The 16567-nt window shown below is 48.1% G+C and overlaps 1 protein-coding gene across 1 annotated transcript in view; it reads right to left on the bottom strand.

Moving 5' to 3' along the window:
- The window catches only part of PPL (periplakin), a 55153-nt gene that overhangs the window by 30091 nt on the left and 8495 nt on the right, over nt 1-16567 (bottom strand). The window contains exons 2-4 of the mRNA XM_019539826.1: nt 3546-3645; nt 1821-1975; nt 69-189 (exon numbers count right to left, since the gene is read on the bottom strand). Of these exons, the coding sequence (XP_019395371.1) occupies nt 69-189; nt 1821-1975; nt 3546-3645 (376 nt within the window). The remainder of the gene's footprint in view (nt 1-68; nt 190-1820; nt 1976-3545; nt 3646-16567) is intronic.

The raw sequence follows: 16567 nt of genomic DNA, 5'->3' as shown, positions 1-16567 counted from the left end.
CAAGCACCAGTGTGCAACAGGGATCCCTGCCACCAGGGGTGGCCATCAGCATGCATAGGTCATCGTACCTGCTTCTCATCAATCACCTCTGACCAGTTGACCTGTGGTTCAACCTCCTGTGGGGTGAAGTTGTAGATCTGGTCGTGTTTCAGGCGCAAGTTTGCTACGCGTTCCTTCAGCTGCCGGATGCTGCAGAAAGACAAGAGCATTCAGGGTGTGCAGGCTGTGCCTTGGCTGGTATAGAATTGGTATCATCAGCTCTTGGTCACACTTTCTCAGACTCCTGTGTACAGTATGAGGGATTGGGAGAGGAAGGTGGGGTGGTCAGAATGCTTTAGTGATCCTGGGGTTACACTCAGCTCCAACCTGGAGCCTGTGAGATCCTTGTAAGAGTATAATGGGGTGTGCAATATTATTTTGGGGTGTGCAAACACCTACACATGATTCACAAGATAAATCCAGAGATATCCCCAGTAGCCTGGAGATTATGAGAGGGCAGCTCCCTCCCCACTTAGGTCCTGCACTGAGCACAGCCCAGCTAAGCCTAAGGACTCTAGGGCAATAACACCCATACACACATTATATATGATGCTTGACACGTCACCACCAAAAGCTGCCAGAGATTCTAACTTTCCCTTTTCAAGTGTTCCTGTGTGGTTGAGAGCAGTTTAGATCATTTACCTCAGCCATCTTGACTGCTTATAAAGCATTTTGCACTTTGCACATGGCAATCACTGTCCCCGTCACTGAAATGGTAGGAGGCAGCAGCTTCTTAATGACATGCTGCACAGCATGGTAGTCCAGGAAGTGCAGACAAGCTGCAGGTACAGGCTGATGGTAATTACTTGGACTGGGAGCTAGACTCTGCTGACATTCCTGCCCTTATGGGAAGGAGATGTCTAGTGGCAAGGGTTCATGAACCTGATTTCACATCTCATCAGCATCAGCGCATCTCTAGCACACCAGGCTGATGACATACAGCACTGGCCTAGGGGGAAGAGCACTCCTAACAGAACTATCCTCACCTCAGCACTGCCAACCAGATCTGACATTGCTTGACTAGTGAGAAGTGGCCTAGTCACAGGCCTTGCTATAAAGTTATGCTATATCTGAGTTATGTTATACAACACGCTCCTGTAATAGTGCATACACACTCCACGTACCTGGGAAAGGGTTAATAAAGTGTAGCAGTGAGTACTATCAGTGCTGCTTGGTGCACCTGTAGTGAGTGGGTGTCCTTCTCAAGGGACGAGGCTATTAAGGAGAGAACTTGCCCTAGTTGAGGCTTATTCAGAAGTGAGTGTAGATTGGCTGTTCTCACCCATGAGACATGCCAGGGTGGGACCAGGAACTGAACAGGCCTGTGGCTGTGAGAGCCTCCCTGGAGAAAGGACAGGCCTCAGACTGCACTGTCTGGATTTATTTGGGGCCTGAGGATGTTTGGTAAATCAAGCTACAGCAGGAGGTGCCTGCTCCGAGGGGAGAATGAGGGTTGAACATGAGCTCAGCTGTGACCAGGACTTCTTTATTTTGGTTTGCTTGGAGCTGTGACTCTGGCCCGGCTCTCTGGGAGGTAGTAATGGGCATCTGCCTCTTGTAGTGACCTGCTGGGAAGAGGCTGAAGGAGAATGGCTGCAGCACTGTGTCCTACTACAAGGAAATACAGAGAGAGTGAGGACCCGAGGATGCTCCCTAGAAGGTGTTGCAGAAATCCCTGCTGGCTCTAAGGAGAGGACAGAGGCACTGCTCAAAACAAGTCCACACAAGCATCATCCATTCAGGTCAGACCCCGATATAGATCTCCCCTCCCCTGAACTCACTCTTCTGTGATCATGTCGCCTTGTGGGTGTTTCATGTGCCTGGCAACTGCTGCATCACCATCCAACACATAGAGGAGTTTGTTTGATTCTGTTAGCTTGCGTGCTGTGACATCCTTGTGTTGAGCAGGGTGGCCAGCCTTGATCTTGTGTAAGTCCTTTGGAAGCAGTAAGAAGAGAAAAGTGAACCTGCTGAAATTGGGACCAACTGAATGGCTGAAGGACAAGCTGGCTGAAAAGCTTTCAACATGCGGTGCTGCTAAAGATGTGGTTGGACTGACTGCATTGGTGGGAAGGGTATAAGGAAGTGGGGTACCTGTGAATGACACCAACCACCACACAACTTCCCTAGCACAGACACTTTGAGGTCCTGCCCACAAACATCTGCTTGGGAAGGCTGGTCTCTAGCTGGACTTCGCTCCAAGTTATTCCTGGTCTTTTCTTTTCTATCTATATTAATATGTATTTGCTTTTTTGTTATGCATGCAAGCTCTCTAGGCAAAGCTGTAGCTGGCCATGATGGTATTTCCCTTAAATAAATTGTAGCACAGGTTTATTGGGATGTGCAATGGAGACAAGACTCCACAAAGAGCCGGCTTCCAGCTTCTTCTCTACACTACTACTACTTCTCTATACTAGAACTCCTAGGAGCCCTTCTTCAAGGTATTGGTAACCAGGGTCTAAAGGTTTACCTTTCTGTCTACATATCACTCCACTTATGCCTAGCAATAAGTCCTAATACTGGTGGCATTAGGCAAATATTATAATATGCTCCCTTGGATGAACTTCAAATGCAGTAAGGGCCCTCCTGGAGAGGACAGTCTGCTCTTGCTGTTTACACAGAACACTAACCAACAGGGAGTTTGTAATGCAGGATCTGGTAGATCCAAATGAAAGGCCTGCAATTTAAATGATTTTAACAAAACCAAATGAGACTAGAAATACATTAAGGGACTTCAGTTCCAGTTGAAAGGTTTGTATGTTTTGGGAAGGGGTATTTGTTTAAGGGTTTGGATAGGTTGGCTAAATACCCCTCTCTGGACTGTGAAATCTCCTACCTCTCAGGGGTGTTGTGGTTGCTTAGCAATGGCAAGTGGATGAAACTGTAAATGGAAAGTGAAAGTAGGCAGTGTAGCTTCACTGTCCAAACTGGGTGAAATGTAAATGCAAACACCACACAAAGCTATGCCCGTACAGGACTGTGGGCATTTCTGCAGCTTAACGTTCTCAGGTTTTGTCATCACAGAGCAGGGGAAGCAGTAGGAGCACTAAGGGGGGACGGGGGGTACAAGAGGAATTGTGCATGATCAGGTCTGAGCCAAGAGCTCAGTGAGGATTGAAGAGCTAAATGCAATGGAGCAAGTGTTTTTCTTAAATAAAGAAAACCTGCAGTCAAAGTCAGAACAAGTAGTAGGATGGGGGGGAAGGGGTGCATTGACAGAGGGTAAGGGTGGTTAGCTGAGCATGCATGGCAAAAAGGAAGTGGATGGAGATTAGATGCAGGCAGGGAGCTGAGCAGCCTTATAGATGTGGCGGGGAGGGTCAGTGGATGCCTGGCTGTGTTTGTAGGGGACCCTGAGCAGAGAGTAATACACAGCTGGAGAGTGGGGAGCTGGGAAGGGCCTTGTGAACTATTAGGTGCACCTGGAGGAACATGGATGAGTGGAGGGGTGGGTTTGTGGGAAGGGCTTGAGCTGGGGCGGCACTGCACAGGTGACTGGTTCTTACGTTTTGCATCCGGGAGTCAGCCTCCACAATGTTCTTTTCCACCTGGTCTGCATTTTTCTGCAGTCGCTCTATGAGCTCGGAGAGTTCCTTGTTGGAGATGCTGTGGGGAGAGAGAGGAGTGGGAGGTTGGTCATTACAGGAATGTAAAGGGGAAGAACCATCTCCTGTGATGCTGCCAGACTTGTTCCAGGCATGGCCTCACTCGAGGTGGCTGAGAGCCAGCCCTGATCTTCCTGTACAGCAAACCTGACCCCAACTCCGTGTGTGGTGGAGCATGGCACTGAGCCCTGCTCTGCCTGCCAGGCACTGCAGCTGCACATGACTCACTGGTGCCTTTCTAATACTTTCCAAAATACTGAGCTGCTCCAACAGGAGGGGACTTGTAAAAGGGGGGTGGATGGGTGGGTGAGTATTGCTTGGGCAGGGAGTATGTCCCCTCCCCACCGCCAGAACAGGCTCTTCCTTAAGAGTTGGGATTGCAACTAGAGAGGGCCAGGGACAGTGTGACAGCTGGATGGAGGAACAGGGAGTCTCAGGTGTAGAATATGGAGAGCTGTGTTCAGCCCTGACCAGGGAAGTGCATGCATACACCACCTACTTCTCACAGCACAGGGGACCCAGAGCTATGTGAATGAAGGCAGAAAAGCCTATTTGTTAAGGCTGCATCATGGGCACATCACCCCCACCTACTCTGTGCCTTCCCCAGAGACACATGAGGGAGGCAGTGGTATAACCTGGAGCCAAAGTGAAAGCTCCCTTTCCTTCTCCTGTTAATCAGATCCCTTGTTTGGCCCCAAAAGGCAGGGTTCTGCAGGGGACCTATGTGGGGGACTGAATGTTACAAGGCCACTTCTCTGGATCTGGGAGGAGGAGTGGGCTTACTGGGGTTGAAGAGAGTTCTTTCCCTAGCCTCTGGAGACAAGCACACAGGTCCTTGGCTGGGAGGCTCTGGGGTGACTCCAGTGCCACCCATGGAGCAACAGCAACTTGTACCTACTGAGGACGTCACCCACTGCGTAAACTGGAGGAGGCCACTGCTGGTGGCCAGGCCCTCCACCCAACATACCTGGGCAGTGCAGTGGCTGTGTGCTCCTCTTACAGGTTATCACAATGGAGGCTTCAAACTGGAGCACAGGTAGCAACTTTGCCAGGAGAGATGAAAAGGGGCTCTGGCTGAGCTGGCAAGATCCATACCCAGCAGACCCCAGCAAAAGCTGCACTCAGCACATCCCGCACTCTAGCCCTAAGAGGCTTGTGATGAGGCTGTTTGAGATGCATGCCTGGTCCCTGGCGCACCTCATAGCTTGTTGGGGAGATGACCACCCTACCCTGTACCTAGGTTTGATAGCCACCATCTCTAACTGCCAAAGCATGTGGTATGAACAGCTACCAGGAGCAGCACTACATGTTTCCACAGTTTTAAATGTAATGCATCAGCAGTGTGAATAGCTCAGTGGCTATTCCCAACAGGCTGCAAAGTATGTGGGATATACAGAGGCTGGGGGTGAGTATGTATTTTGGGGGAACCCTTGCTATTCAGGGCTCCCCCTGCCACACTGAACCTGACTCCTTAGGAGAAGGACATTGGCCTGTGAGGTAAGTGGTTGTTATCTAAACCAAACAGGGAGACAGGGCTACCTGCTTTCTCCAGGTGGATTGTTAACCCCAGAGTGCTCTTGTCATTGTGAGGCTCTGGCAGAGTGGTTAACCTTGCACACCGACTAACTGTGCTGATTTCAGTGGAACAGCTGGCAGCACAGTGGTGGGCAAAAAGCAGCCTGAGGACCAGATGTGGCCCACCAAGCCGTTCTCTCCAGCCCGCGAGGCCCCTAAAAAATGTAGAAAATTAATATTAATCTGCCCTGGGCTGCGTGTCATGTGGCCCGCGATGGCTTGCCAAAACTCAGTAAGTGGCCCTCCGCCCAAAATAATTGCCCACCCCTGCAGTAGCAAGAGCTACACACTGATTGTGGGAACAGGATCAGGCCCCAGCTGACCACCCACTGCCCAGCTGTAACTGAAGGACACTTTCCAAGCCCCAGTATCAATCGGTGCTCAGGCCAGGGGCCAGCAGTGCAACTTGCAGTGAGGTGTGTCTTTGCCTCAACTTGAGGATCTTGTTGGTCTAGTTAGGGCACCTTGTCTCCTGTGAGTGAATAGTCACCCTTCTGGGTGGGAGGGAAGGAGTAGTTTCAGGCATGGGTATAGTCTTTATGACACTCTGGTAACCACCCAAGAAAGCAGCATGGTCTGAACCTTGTAGCTATTTGCCCAAGGTGGGTTAGAGCTGCCATTTTGATCTTGCTGCACCAGGGTGCAAGTGGTTGCATAATGTGCAGAGCAGCAGTAAACCAGTGTCAAGGTTCTCCTCTTGCTTGGCACCCCCTTGGGTCCCAGCGGTGTGAGTGAGGGGAGCACTCACCCCTGCTGTCAATAAGCCACAGTCATAGTCATAGTCTTGTTGATTCTCCAGAGCCCTGTGACCCTGGAGTGATATGCCAGCTGAGTGGACCTCAAGGCATAGCTGCAAACCAAGTTTCAAGTCTGGGCTTACTCCTGTGCTGACAGGACTCTGGCTGGCAGGGGCCAGGAAGGGGTCCAGGGGCTGGTTTGGCCCCTGACAAGAGTTCTACCTTGTACCACAGCTGCCTTGGCTGGCTGGGTGGCTGCACCACCTGAGAATAACTTGGGCCTTGGAATACCTAATACACCAAGTGTAATGAGAAGCACTAGCAGATGGGTGGAACAGAGTTGGCTGTGTTGGCTCTGAAGGAAAGTGATCTAAGCACATTACCTGGTGTGGGCAAAAGCAGACTGTGTAGTGGCTTTCCTGACATGGTGTTAGCTGGGCCAGTGCACAGTACCTTCTGTGAAAGTGTGAATTTGCCTTGGTGTATGGACAAGTCGGGCACCTAGGAGCCTATCTTAATTCTTGAATCTGTTGTCAGCTTTACAGCTGCCCTTCTGGGTGTCAGGCTGTGACCTGTTGATGCCTAACCCAACATGTTCAGCTCTGACCATCTACAGTATTTCCATTTTCTCTCCAAGACCACCAACCTACTTCATAAGTGGGAGACAGGGACCATTTCACCCAGCCCTGCAATCATGGCAACACCATGCTGCCCAGCAACTGCAGACAAGAGATGAAGAATCCAGCACCCACTTAGTTAGGGGACGTAATTTAGCAAGGCAGGGCATGATGAACTGAACTGGCACTAGCTGTCCTACCCCCATGGAAAAATACTACAGGCTGTCTTGTAGCTTTTACAGGGGCTTTTACAAAAGACCAGCACAGGGTGCTGAGCAGAGCAGAGAATGGGGCATGGGAAGTCCTAAATTAGAACGTTGTTTCCAGTAGGAGTTTACTGTATGGCTGTAGGCAAAGCACTTAATTTGCCCTAACCCGAGTCTCATATAAAATTGGAAATTAGAGTCCATACATCATTAGGGTAGTGACAGGATTACTCATTATATAGTGCTTTGCAAATCTTAATAACTCATAACCTCCAGTAGCTAAGACCAGCTGTATGGTACCTCTGGCAGCCTAATGTCACAGCATGTCATGCTGGGATGCAAGTCGCTGCAGAGTTGGATGGAAAAGCCCCGGTGCTTTAAGCCACATCCTGCAGGAGTTTCAGCCCAACATCAGCACTTACACAATACAAGAAAGAGTCACTGATGAAGGTGACCAGGTTGCAGGCCAGTGCAACATGTAGCCAAGACCATCCACAAAGGTAGTCATGGGACCACAACATGGAACATGAGCTAATACTCCCTTGTTTCAGAACCAGATTCTCATTAGCCCGAAGTGCTCCAATGCCTGATTCAGAAATACCCACTTGCTCCAGGCAGAGGAAAGAACAGCAGTGACCTGCCAGACTCCACACACCAAGACAGACTATCCCCTGACATGGCCAAGGACTCAGTGCCCTTCCTCTATAGGTGGAACCCCATTAGCATCAGTGGCTTCAGGACAGCAAGTAGTGGAAGTCATTCCTGTAGCAGTGACTTCTGAACTCTCTCCATTTGTGATCCCACTTACTGAGATGACTCTTTGCAAGTCCACACACGCATACAAATATCTCTGTGATTCACAGGTGACGGGGACTTACTGCACCTTAGCTGTGCTTGGACCACCCATTACCCCATAGTGGCTGCATCTGCACAAGACTCTGACTGCGCAGTAGCTTGTTACTGCTGCTCAGTAGTGTCACATGGCACGAAGCGTGATGCAACACTACTGCGCAGTAGTAATGAGCTACTGCACAGTCAGCATCACTAAAAAGCCATTCGGGGATGCTACTACGCAGTAACTCTGGTCACTGCTCAGTCGCTTAGTACTTGTATATGCAAGTAGTAAATGACTGCACCATAACAAGTGAACAGTCAGCATCTCATGTAGACTTGGCCAGTGAGAACTAAAACAGTTGTTTAGCCCTGAGTCAAACACGGTTAAATTGTCTAGTTTAACTCTCACTGGGATAACAACTATTCCTAGTTAAGATCTGCCTGCCCAGTAACTGCAGCCGTCAGAGTCCATGGGGCTTGCTGCCACGTTCTAAACACTGAGTGACTTTACAGATGCAAGCCCTAAGAGTGTACATTCAACACAAACAAATAGGGGCCTAAGCACAGTCAGCATGGGATGCAAATAGTCCCCCAGGAGTGTAAAATTAGTGATTAGTCAGCAGAACCATTCAGCTCTCTGCACACTCCCCATCCTTTTAAATCCTGCTGCACCAGCAGGATTCATTCAGCAGCTGGTGTACACACATAATAGCATTTCTCCCTAAGCAGTGCATAGTTCCATCTTCCTCTTGGGAAGACAGTCATCAGAATACCACTGGCTGGTGTGGGCTGCCAGCACCCGTCACCATCTTTACATTTAGCACCTCTTGATTAAAAATGTTGTATTGCAGGTATACACCCTTTCATAGCGGCAGAAAATGAATGGAATGCAAGAGAAGAAAATAACCTTGTGTTTGACTTTCAGGTGGGTTACATGATATTAATAATTCTAAGCTAGATGGGGCACTTTTAATAAAATAGAACCAGTTTCACAGAGCAGCTATATGTACAAAATGCAGTTGTCCCTCAAGATTGTTAGACCCAAAGGTCTCTGTGGAAAATTTCAGCTCCTAGCTTGTACATATGTCTTGTTCTTTTTTTTTTTTTGAGTTGGCACTTCTGAAAATTCCACTCAGCACCTAACTGCATGTTTAGATATATCTAAATGCCTTAAACAATCTGGTGCCTGAAAATGGGATCTAGGCTCCCAAGTCTCTCCATGTGCTTAAAAATGTTACCCTTAGCTGTTTGCATTCACCAGTTAGGCAATAGGAGCAGACTCTGGGAGGTTCAAACCTTTGGTTTCAAACTGTAAAGCCAAAGGTAAATTTTGCAGCCTAGCAACTGCTGTGGATTTTATGAACTGTCTGCTCAAGGAGGGATGATCCTTACTGTATCTTTTAAATAGCTCATGCTCAAGCACAAACCAGCTCTGCAAACCTAGAGCATGCTTATCTCAAACTACTATAGGTCTTATTTGCTCCTGGGAAAGGGTTCCTGAGTGTATGGTGAGCCAAGGGAGGGCCTGGGAAAAAAGGCTGTGCCTTCTGCATGTCACCTTTTGGTGTATGTGGTTTTCTACTGAGAGCAAAGATTCCTTTAGAGAATATCTATTTAGTGTGCTAGTCTGCTAGTTGGTGATAGAAACAAATAAGGAGTTTCTTCTGCCCTGTTGGCAGTGCTGCCTCTGACCTTGATTTCCATGGAATTCTCTCTGTGTGAGGAGTTGATTAGATTAGGAAGGATTACAGGCTCTGTCTAGTAATGTAAAGCAGCACTCTTTCCAAATAAGCCTAAATATCACTGAGCAGCCCAGTTCAATTGATATTCAGGGTGATGAAGAACTGATTGGAGGCATTGATTATTGGGTAATCTATTTCACTGTGTTTGGGTCCTAGCAAGAATACAAGTGTGCCTTTATTTAATGTAACAGATGGTGAGAACTGATGTAAAATGCATTGCATGAATAACACTGAAGGCAATAAAGAATTCCAGGAGCTAAAGAAGGGGATATAGGGAATCAGGACTTCTACACCAGGTACCAGTTCTCTGCATGACCTTAGGTGAGTCATGAGGGCTAAGTACAGACAGTTAAAAAAAAAAAAAAGCACAAGGCTGAATTGATTCAGTCTTTGTGGTTAGTCTAAACTACAGAGATTAAACTGAGAAACAACTGGGCACAGATTCACTTTTGATTCAGGAAATGCTGCCACAACCTGGAGTGGTAACTCAGGCCAGAAGCTGGCGGCACTAAAGCACGGTTCTCTGGCATGTACCAGCATGGGCTGTGTGTTTGCCTCCTCTTCCTGCTGCCCCCAGGGTCTCTGGGGTTTCCAGTCATTTAGCGGGAATGGTGTAACAAGTGAAGTGCATGGGATTGTTTGCTGATTATCAGGACTTTCTATCTAGTCCCAGTGAGGTGTGACTTCACATTTTAGATAAAGTTGTGCCATGACCAGAAACTCCGTATCATGGACAATCTCAAAGATTCTGGCATTTGCCTTTGGTCTGAAAGGAATGAAGAAAAGCAAACTTAAAACTTCTCTGGGAAAGAAGGCGAAAAAAATGTCTTGCAGCCATGGAAACACCTTGTTGCGATTTCACCTCTTAGTATAACTTAACATGCAACATAGCGTGAAGAAACATAAATGAACCATCCTTTCTAAACAGATAAGGGATGCACCAATCAGAGCCAATCAGAGCTGCAAGTGCAAAGGATTTGGTGCCGAGAGACTGCCCGATGTGCTACCTGCTCAGGGGAGTGAGTCTGAACAGTACAGCTGAACTCTATCCTCTGCTGAGATGCTCACTCGGATTAGAGAACAGTCTCCTCCCTGTCTCACCACATAGCGAGCGTACAACACAGGCCAAGCCCTGAGCCCCTGGCTTGGTGTTTATCACAGTTCTTGCCAGTGGGAACTTGTCATACAGTCCTTACTGGCAAATAGTGCCCTCCTGCAGTGAAACTGTAAAAGGTGGCTTGGGTCCCTGACAGCTGTGATTGTGTTTGAACAAGGGTTTCCCTGCCCTCCCCACCATGAGATGAGCTTCAGGGTCTACCCTGAAACTCTATTAGTTCCTCAGTTTGAACCAGGGAGTAAGGTCATACACAGAGGGCTGGTATGGCCTCACTAGCTGCGTGTCCCTGTTGCTGCTCCCATTCGTCCACCAGGCTCTACTGGAATGTCTAGACATGAACGTGGCCATCCCTTTTGCCACATCTTTAATAGGGTCCCCCAGTTTGGAGGCAGCTTCTGGGAGCAGGTAATAGACTCCTCAGGGTGGTTAAAAGGGGATGGTATGCTTTTTACCACACTTGCAAGTCATCCTATTTTAGGGCTGTTCCTACAGCTTCCTACAGCCAGCCTGCTCAGGCCCCCCTCCTTTCACCTTCCCCTAAAGAGCCCTACACAGGCTCCAAGGAAATGGATGCAACTATAATGTAACTTATTCCCTCTGCATGGGAGATAGTAGATCCAGGCACAGAGGGCTCCCTTCCCATCTGGCCTGAAAAAAGATCATTGGGTCAGGCTCTACATAGGGGAGAAAGAGATCATGCAGTCTTTCATACAATGAACTCATCAGTCATCAGCAAAGGCAGAAACTCTCTTTACACTACTGAAAGTCTAGCCACTAAGGAAGATTCCCCAACAAGCCAATACTAGGGGGCCTCCCAAGTTGGGATTTTGATCAAGCCGTTGAGATGCAAGGGTCAAAAATTGACCTTTTGTAGGGAGAGCTGTCAGCTTATAGTTTGAGGTCAAATCTCCCCCTTAGATGGCCACTGAAGTCCATGTAAGAAGAGAAACTGTCCAGTACCCATAAGCAATTTTTTTGTGGGGGAGAGGGGACAGGGGGAGGAGGTATTGAAGCTATGGAACTAGCAAAAGGAAAGTGAATCTTGCAAAACTAAGCTGAACCAGGTAAAAAACTGCTTCCAGGTGGTGTTTGCATCTCTCTACTACTTGCTCCTTTGCTTCCCCAGAGTAAGTGGTTCACCTACCACCCAGGTATCAACCACCTGCAGGTAAAGTAGGCAGGAGACCCTTGGTTTCAGTGGAATAACTCTAATCACACCAGCTGAGGATTCAACCCAAGGGAATCTTCCATGGTTTGTAACGGGACATCTATAGGGGATCCCCTAACCCGAAGCTCCTTCAGCCCTCCACTGCCACATTTCACACAAAGGTGGCTATGCTGCTTGAGGACTGGCCTCCCAGAAGAGTGCAGATATGTGGCAGTAGATCAAGCTGTCCTTTGCAGACTTCCAAAAGATTTAAGGAAGCACAGTAAAAGTAGAATTGATTGGTAAAATATATTTGCTCCTCTAGAAAACAGAAATAAACATGAATTACTATTTTTTCTTTCTTTTTGAAGTTTTTCTATAGAAAATGTCAACAACTTATATAAAAAAAACCAAGGCATTTGTTTGAAAAATGGGGAGGATGGAGTAGTGTGTTCCATTTTTAGACCCCCAAATCCCCTAACGTTTCAGGAAAGAGCACACTTCTCATGGACTTTTTGTTCAGTCAATGCAGTTTTCAAGCCAGTTTGTTGACAGAATTGTGACAAGCTGATACTTGAGGTCTGGTTTCTGGGTAGAATAGAAACACAAAGTCACTCTAGATAATCAGAAGTATAAGTGAATGTAGCGTTTTTATTTGTTTTGTGTTTTTTAAATAGTTCCGAGTTCATCTCAAGTTACTATAATAAGGATGGTTAAATGGAGTTGGGTCAGATGTTTAATTTATTTAAGCCAATCTCTGGTTGAGGAGGGACAGGAAAGGTTAGGAAGGAATCTCTCTGAATGGTAACTGAATAGTGCTGCTGGCTTTGTCCTTGGCTTTGCAACATCTGGTACTGGCCACGACTGAAAACTTGAGTCTGGAGTAACTGGACCTCCAATTGTGATCCAGCTTTGCAGTGGTTGTTTTCCTGAAACTGGGTTTCTGGATCAATGAGGGCAGGATCAATTGTTACCTGGAACTAGGTGCAATTGTTTAAATTACTTATTTTTCCACTGGAAGAATGGCCTTTGTTTTAGAATGGCCATGCCTTCTTTCCCCCACCCTCTCCTTGGCAAGGAGTTTAAAGAGCTGGCAGGCAGCACTCAGAGCAGTTCTCTGGGGTGGGATGTGAGTACACAAGGGACCAGAAATGACACCACAATCACCAGTGCCGTCACCCCTCTCTTCTTCAGTAAACTGGAGTCTTCTGTTCAGCACAGACGTTAGCAATGTGGTATCTTCCATCAAAAAACAAACAAACCCTCATCTTTGGATCACTTTAAGGTGAAAAGGGAGTTCACTTTCCACAGTTCTTCAACTTTTTGGCCTCCTCTGGTAAGCGACAACAAGCAGACTGAAGAGTGCCGGCAAGGTGAAGTTTTTTGGGATGCGAATGTTTCTGGATCTCTCTCTCACAGGGCCGCCAGTCCCTACTGTGTATCCAATTTAACCACCAGTGCCAGCTTAGAACTGGGAAGTTTCTCTTCCCTCTTGCCAATCCCTCAGTCCCTGCAGCCTCCTTTCAGAGCTCTGCGACCTAAGGCAATATTAACTTCTGTTTGGTGACGTGGAAGGCACCTGACATGCTATCCTTTAAGTAGCATAATTTTATCTCCTTAGAGAGAATACCATGCCTGTTTGATAGCAGACTCCAAACTGTAGTCAGGCTTTGGAAATCAAGGGGAATAGTTCCATGCCAAAGAACATGTAACCACCTCAGCCTTTGTAGGAGCGGCTACAGCTCTGCAGCTCATTTATTCTTAGTTTGCCTCTTTCCTATTGAGTGGTTTCATTTAGTTCTCTTATCAGCTAGGAATTCTTTCAAACAAAGACAGCTTCTTTGTACAATAGCAGGATTTGGGGGCAAAGCATTTTGTTTTGACTGATAGAGTGCCCAAAGCCCAGAGGTCAGGTATTTCTGGAATGAGCCACTGTTCACACCCTCTCGTGCGAGCCGCACTCCAGCTCTGTCCTTCACGGCAGGTGCTAAGAAATCCCTGTGGGGACTTTAGTCCTTTTAGCTGAGTTTCCCTTCCCTAACAATGAGGGAGGAAGAGGAGTCTGGGGGGTTTGTAGATGGGATGTGCAGACGGTGTTTCTGCAGTTTTGTTTGCCTTTGTCAGGTAGGAAAGCTATTTGTGAAGAACTAATTCTTTTGGCTAATAGAGGTAAGGCCATATTGAATGGTCTCTGTGGTTGCCTTACATGCCATAGGTTTGTTAATCGTCCCTGCCTTCAAGCAGAAGCTCCAAGTTGTCTCTAAGAGCTCTGGCTACCCCAGTCTCTCTCCGTAGCAGCCATCTCAGCTGTTATAAACTCAGTTATAGTTTCCTTCCTACTGTAACACCTTTCTTATACTACAGTAAGGCTTAGAATCTTAGCTGGGGCCTCGTGTGACATTAAGTGCTTGTAACAGGGGGCCTGCTCAGGGCTACTCTGTGTGGCCTGCCCACCTGTTCCTGGGCTAACCACCCATAGTCCTACCCACCATGCCTTGTTGTTAATTAATTATTTAAGATGCAATTAAGCAGGAGGCTGCCCATTTCTTGCCCCGATGCCAGGGGGATGACATCTGTGGCTCCTTTCCTCCCCTACACCACAGCCCAAGCCTCGCTGATGGCATCATGTTGTTGTCACTATCACCAGCCCCTTGCTGGGCCCCAGAATCTCTGCTATTGAACCCCAGCTGGATTCCTCCCCTCAGGCGGACTCTTCTGCCGTCATACCAGGCCACATAGCTCCCTGAACTACTTCCCCTTTTAGTGTGATCCCCTCACCTCCAGGCCAGTTGGAACCCCAGGCCCTCAGCTCTTAGGCGTTCCTTGCAGTGGGCCCCAGCCCTTTGACCCTTCAAGTCCTGGCCCCGGCATGGGCCAATCAGGGGAAGTTCAGACAGGTCCCGAGTCAATGGCCCTTACTCTTCTTCATGGGGTCCACCTCCCCAACAAGGGGTAACCCACCCAGTTGTGGGGGCCAGGGGTTAAGGCACCCCAACCCACCTTTCACTGGGGTGGTAACTGGCCTGGCACTTCCTGGGGGCTCCTGTGCCACTGGGAGCTCCACCAGGCCACCTACTTCCAGCAGCGTGCAGTTTTAGGTCAGGCCCAGGCCCAGGTGTCTCCTTGCCATCCCCTACAGCTCCTCCCTTACCTCCAGATGATATCAGCAACCAAGCAATATTGTTGCCTAGCCCCCAGCAGCAGAACTGCCTTGTTTATATGAGCAGCCCTGAATCTAAAATCGCTGCCCTCATCAGGCACCTGGTGGCTGCCAGCTCCAGGCCCTTAAAGTGGCAGGCACACACAGTGCCCTCAGGTAAATGTACAGCTAAAAATACTGCTGCTAAAGTAACTTAACTGGAATAGATCTTGAAAGAAAAACAAATCTACTTGACAGCAAGACTGATTCAAACATAGACATTTAGCTAGAACTGGAGTAGGTATATAAAGAGTACGTCTGGCTCATTAATATTCTGCAACCACTCCAAAAATACAAGTATTTGGGGAAAAATAGTACGTACTATAGAGTTATATCTTATCAGTGATAAAAAAAAAAATTATTTAACTCAACAACACATTGACTGAAAGGGATCTTGGAGTCATTGTTGACTCTAGGATGGACATTAGCTGCCAATGCAAGGAACCAGTCAGTAAGGCTAACCGTACCTTATCGTGCATCTACAGATACATCACAAGCAGGTCCAGGGAGGTGATCCTTCTCCTCTATGCAGTGCTGGTCAGGCTGCATTTGGAGTACTGTGTCCAGTTCTGGGTGCTGTACTTCAAGAGGGATGTGGCTAACCTTGACTGGGTCCAGAGGAGGGCCACTCACAGGGTCAGGGGGCAGCAGGCCAGGCCCTATGAAGATAAAGGGCCTGAATCTATTCAGTCTCCACAAGAAGAGACTGACAGGGGATCTGGTGGCCATCTACAAACTCACCGGGGGACCAACGGAAAATAGGTGAGGCTCTGTTCCCCCAGGTACCACCTGGGATAACAAGGAATAACAGCCACAAATTGACTGACAGTAGGTTTAGGCTTGATATCAGAAGGCATTACTTTACAGTTAGGGCTGCCAGGCTCTGGAATGGGCTCTCCCAAGGGAGGTGGTGCTCTCTCCTACCTTGGGGGTCTTCAAGAGGAGGTATCTGTGCAGATTTTGCAGCATTGGATTATATTTGTATCCAACGGACTAAAATCTTCGCTGACTTAAACCCAGTGTACACCCTTGGAAATCAGTGGCTTGATTCTCCTGTCATTCATGAAAGTTTTATGAAGGTGTCATTCCACTGATTTCTCTGGAGTTACTCTGGCTTACAGAAGTCTAAGTAGAGGTGGACTTGTGGCCCTTGACTGTGGTGGGGTTTGTACACAAAGGGAGTAAGGGTAAGATTTAGCTCCAGATCTCTAGTGTCATTTGCCACTGTCTACAGTACTGAATCTTGGAAGAACATTTAGACCCTGAGGGCCTTACCCAAAGCACCCCATAGTCAACAGGAGTATGTCCATTGCTTTTTAATGGGCCTTGGGCTAGGGCCCCAGAGGCCAGGCTTGCACTTGGAAAGCAGAATCTGTTTGTAAATGTTTCTGTGCAAGGGTCCAGACAGGCAGCTTTGACTCACTGGGCAGTGGGTGCTGTTGGTCCCCCCTCTAAATCAATAACCTGTTCCCATCTTAATTACAGAGTCTAACTCTAGTTCAAACTACAAAGCCTGGTACCCGCAGTTGAAGAGATGGCTGGTGCCACCTAGAGATGCACCCATACATCGGTCCCATATCAGATTGGCACCAATATAAGGAGTATTGACAGTAGTGGCCACTGGGGTTTTTTTGGGTGATGTGGCTAATAATGTGTCCAGCTGGTAAATCTGTTGTTGTGGAAGGGGTGGAGGGAGGGAAGAGGTGTGGGGGGACAGATCGAGGCCCCTGCAGTGAGGGAGGGAGCGGG

The sequence above is a fragment of the Crocodylus porosus genome, unplaced genomic scaffold (genome assembly GCF_001723895.1).
Source record: "Crocodylus porosus isolate Cpor-Errol unplaced genomic scaffold, CroPor_comp1, whole genome shotgun sequence".
In the NCBI taxonomy this organism is placed as follows: domain Eukaryota; kingdom Metazoa; phylum Chordata; order Crocodylia; family Crocodylidae; genus Crocodylus; species Crocodylus porosus.
This window is presented reverse-complemented; position numbering and strand designations above follow the sequence as displayed.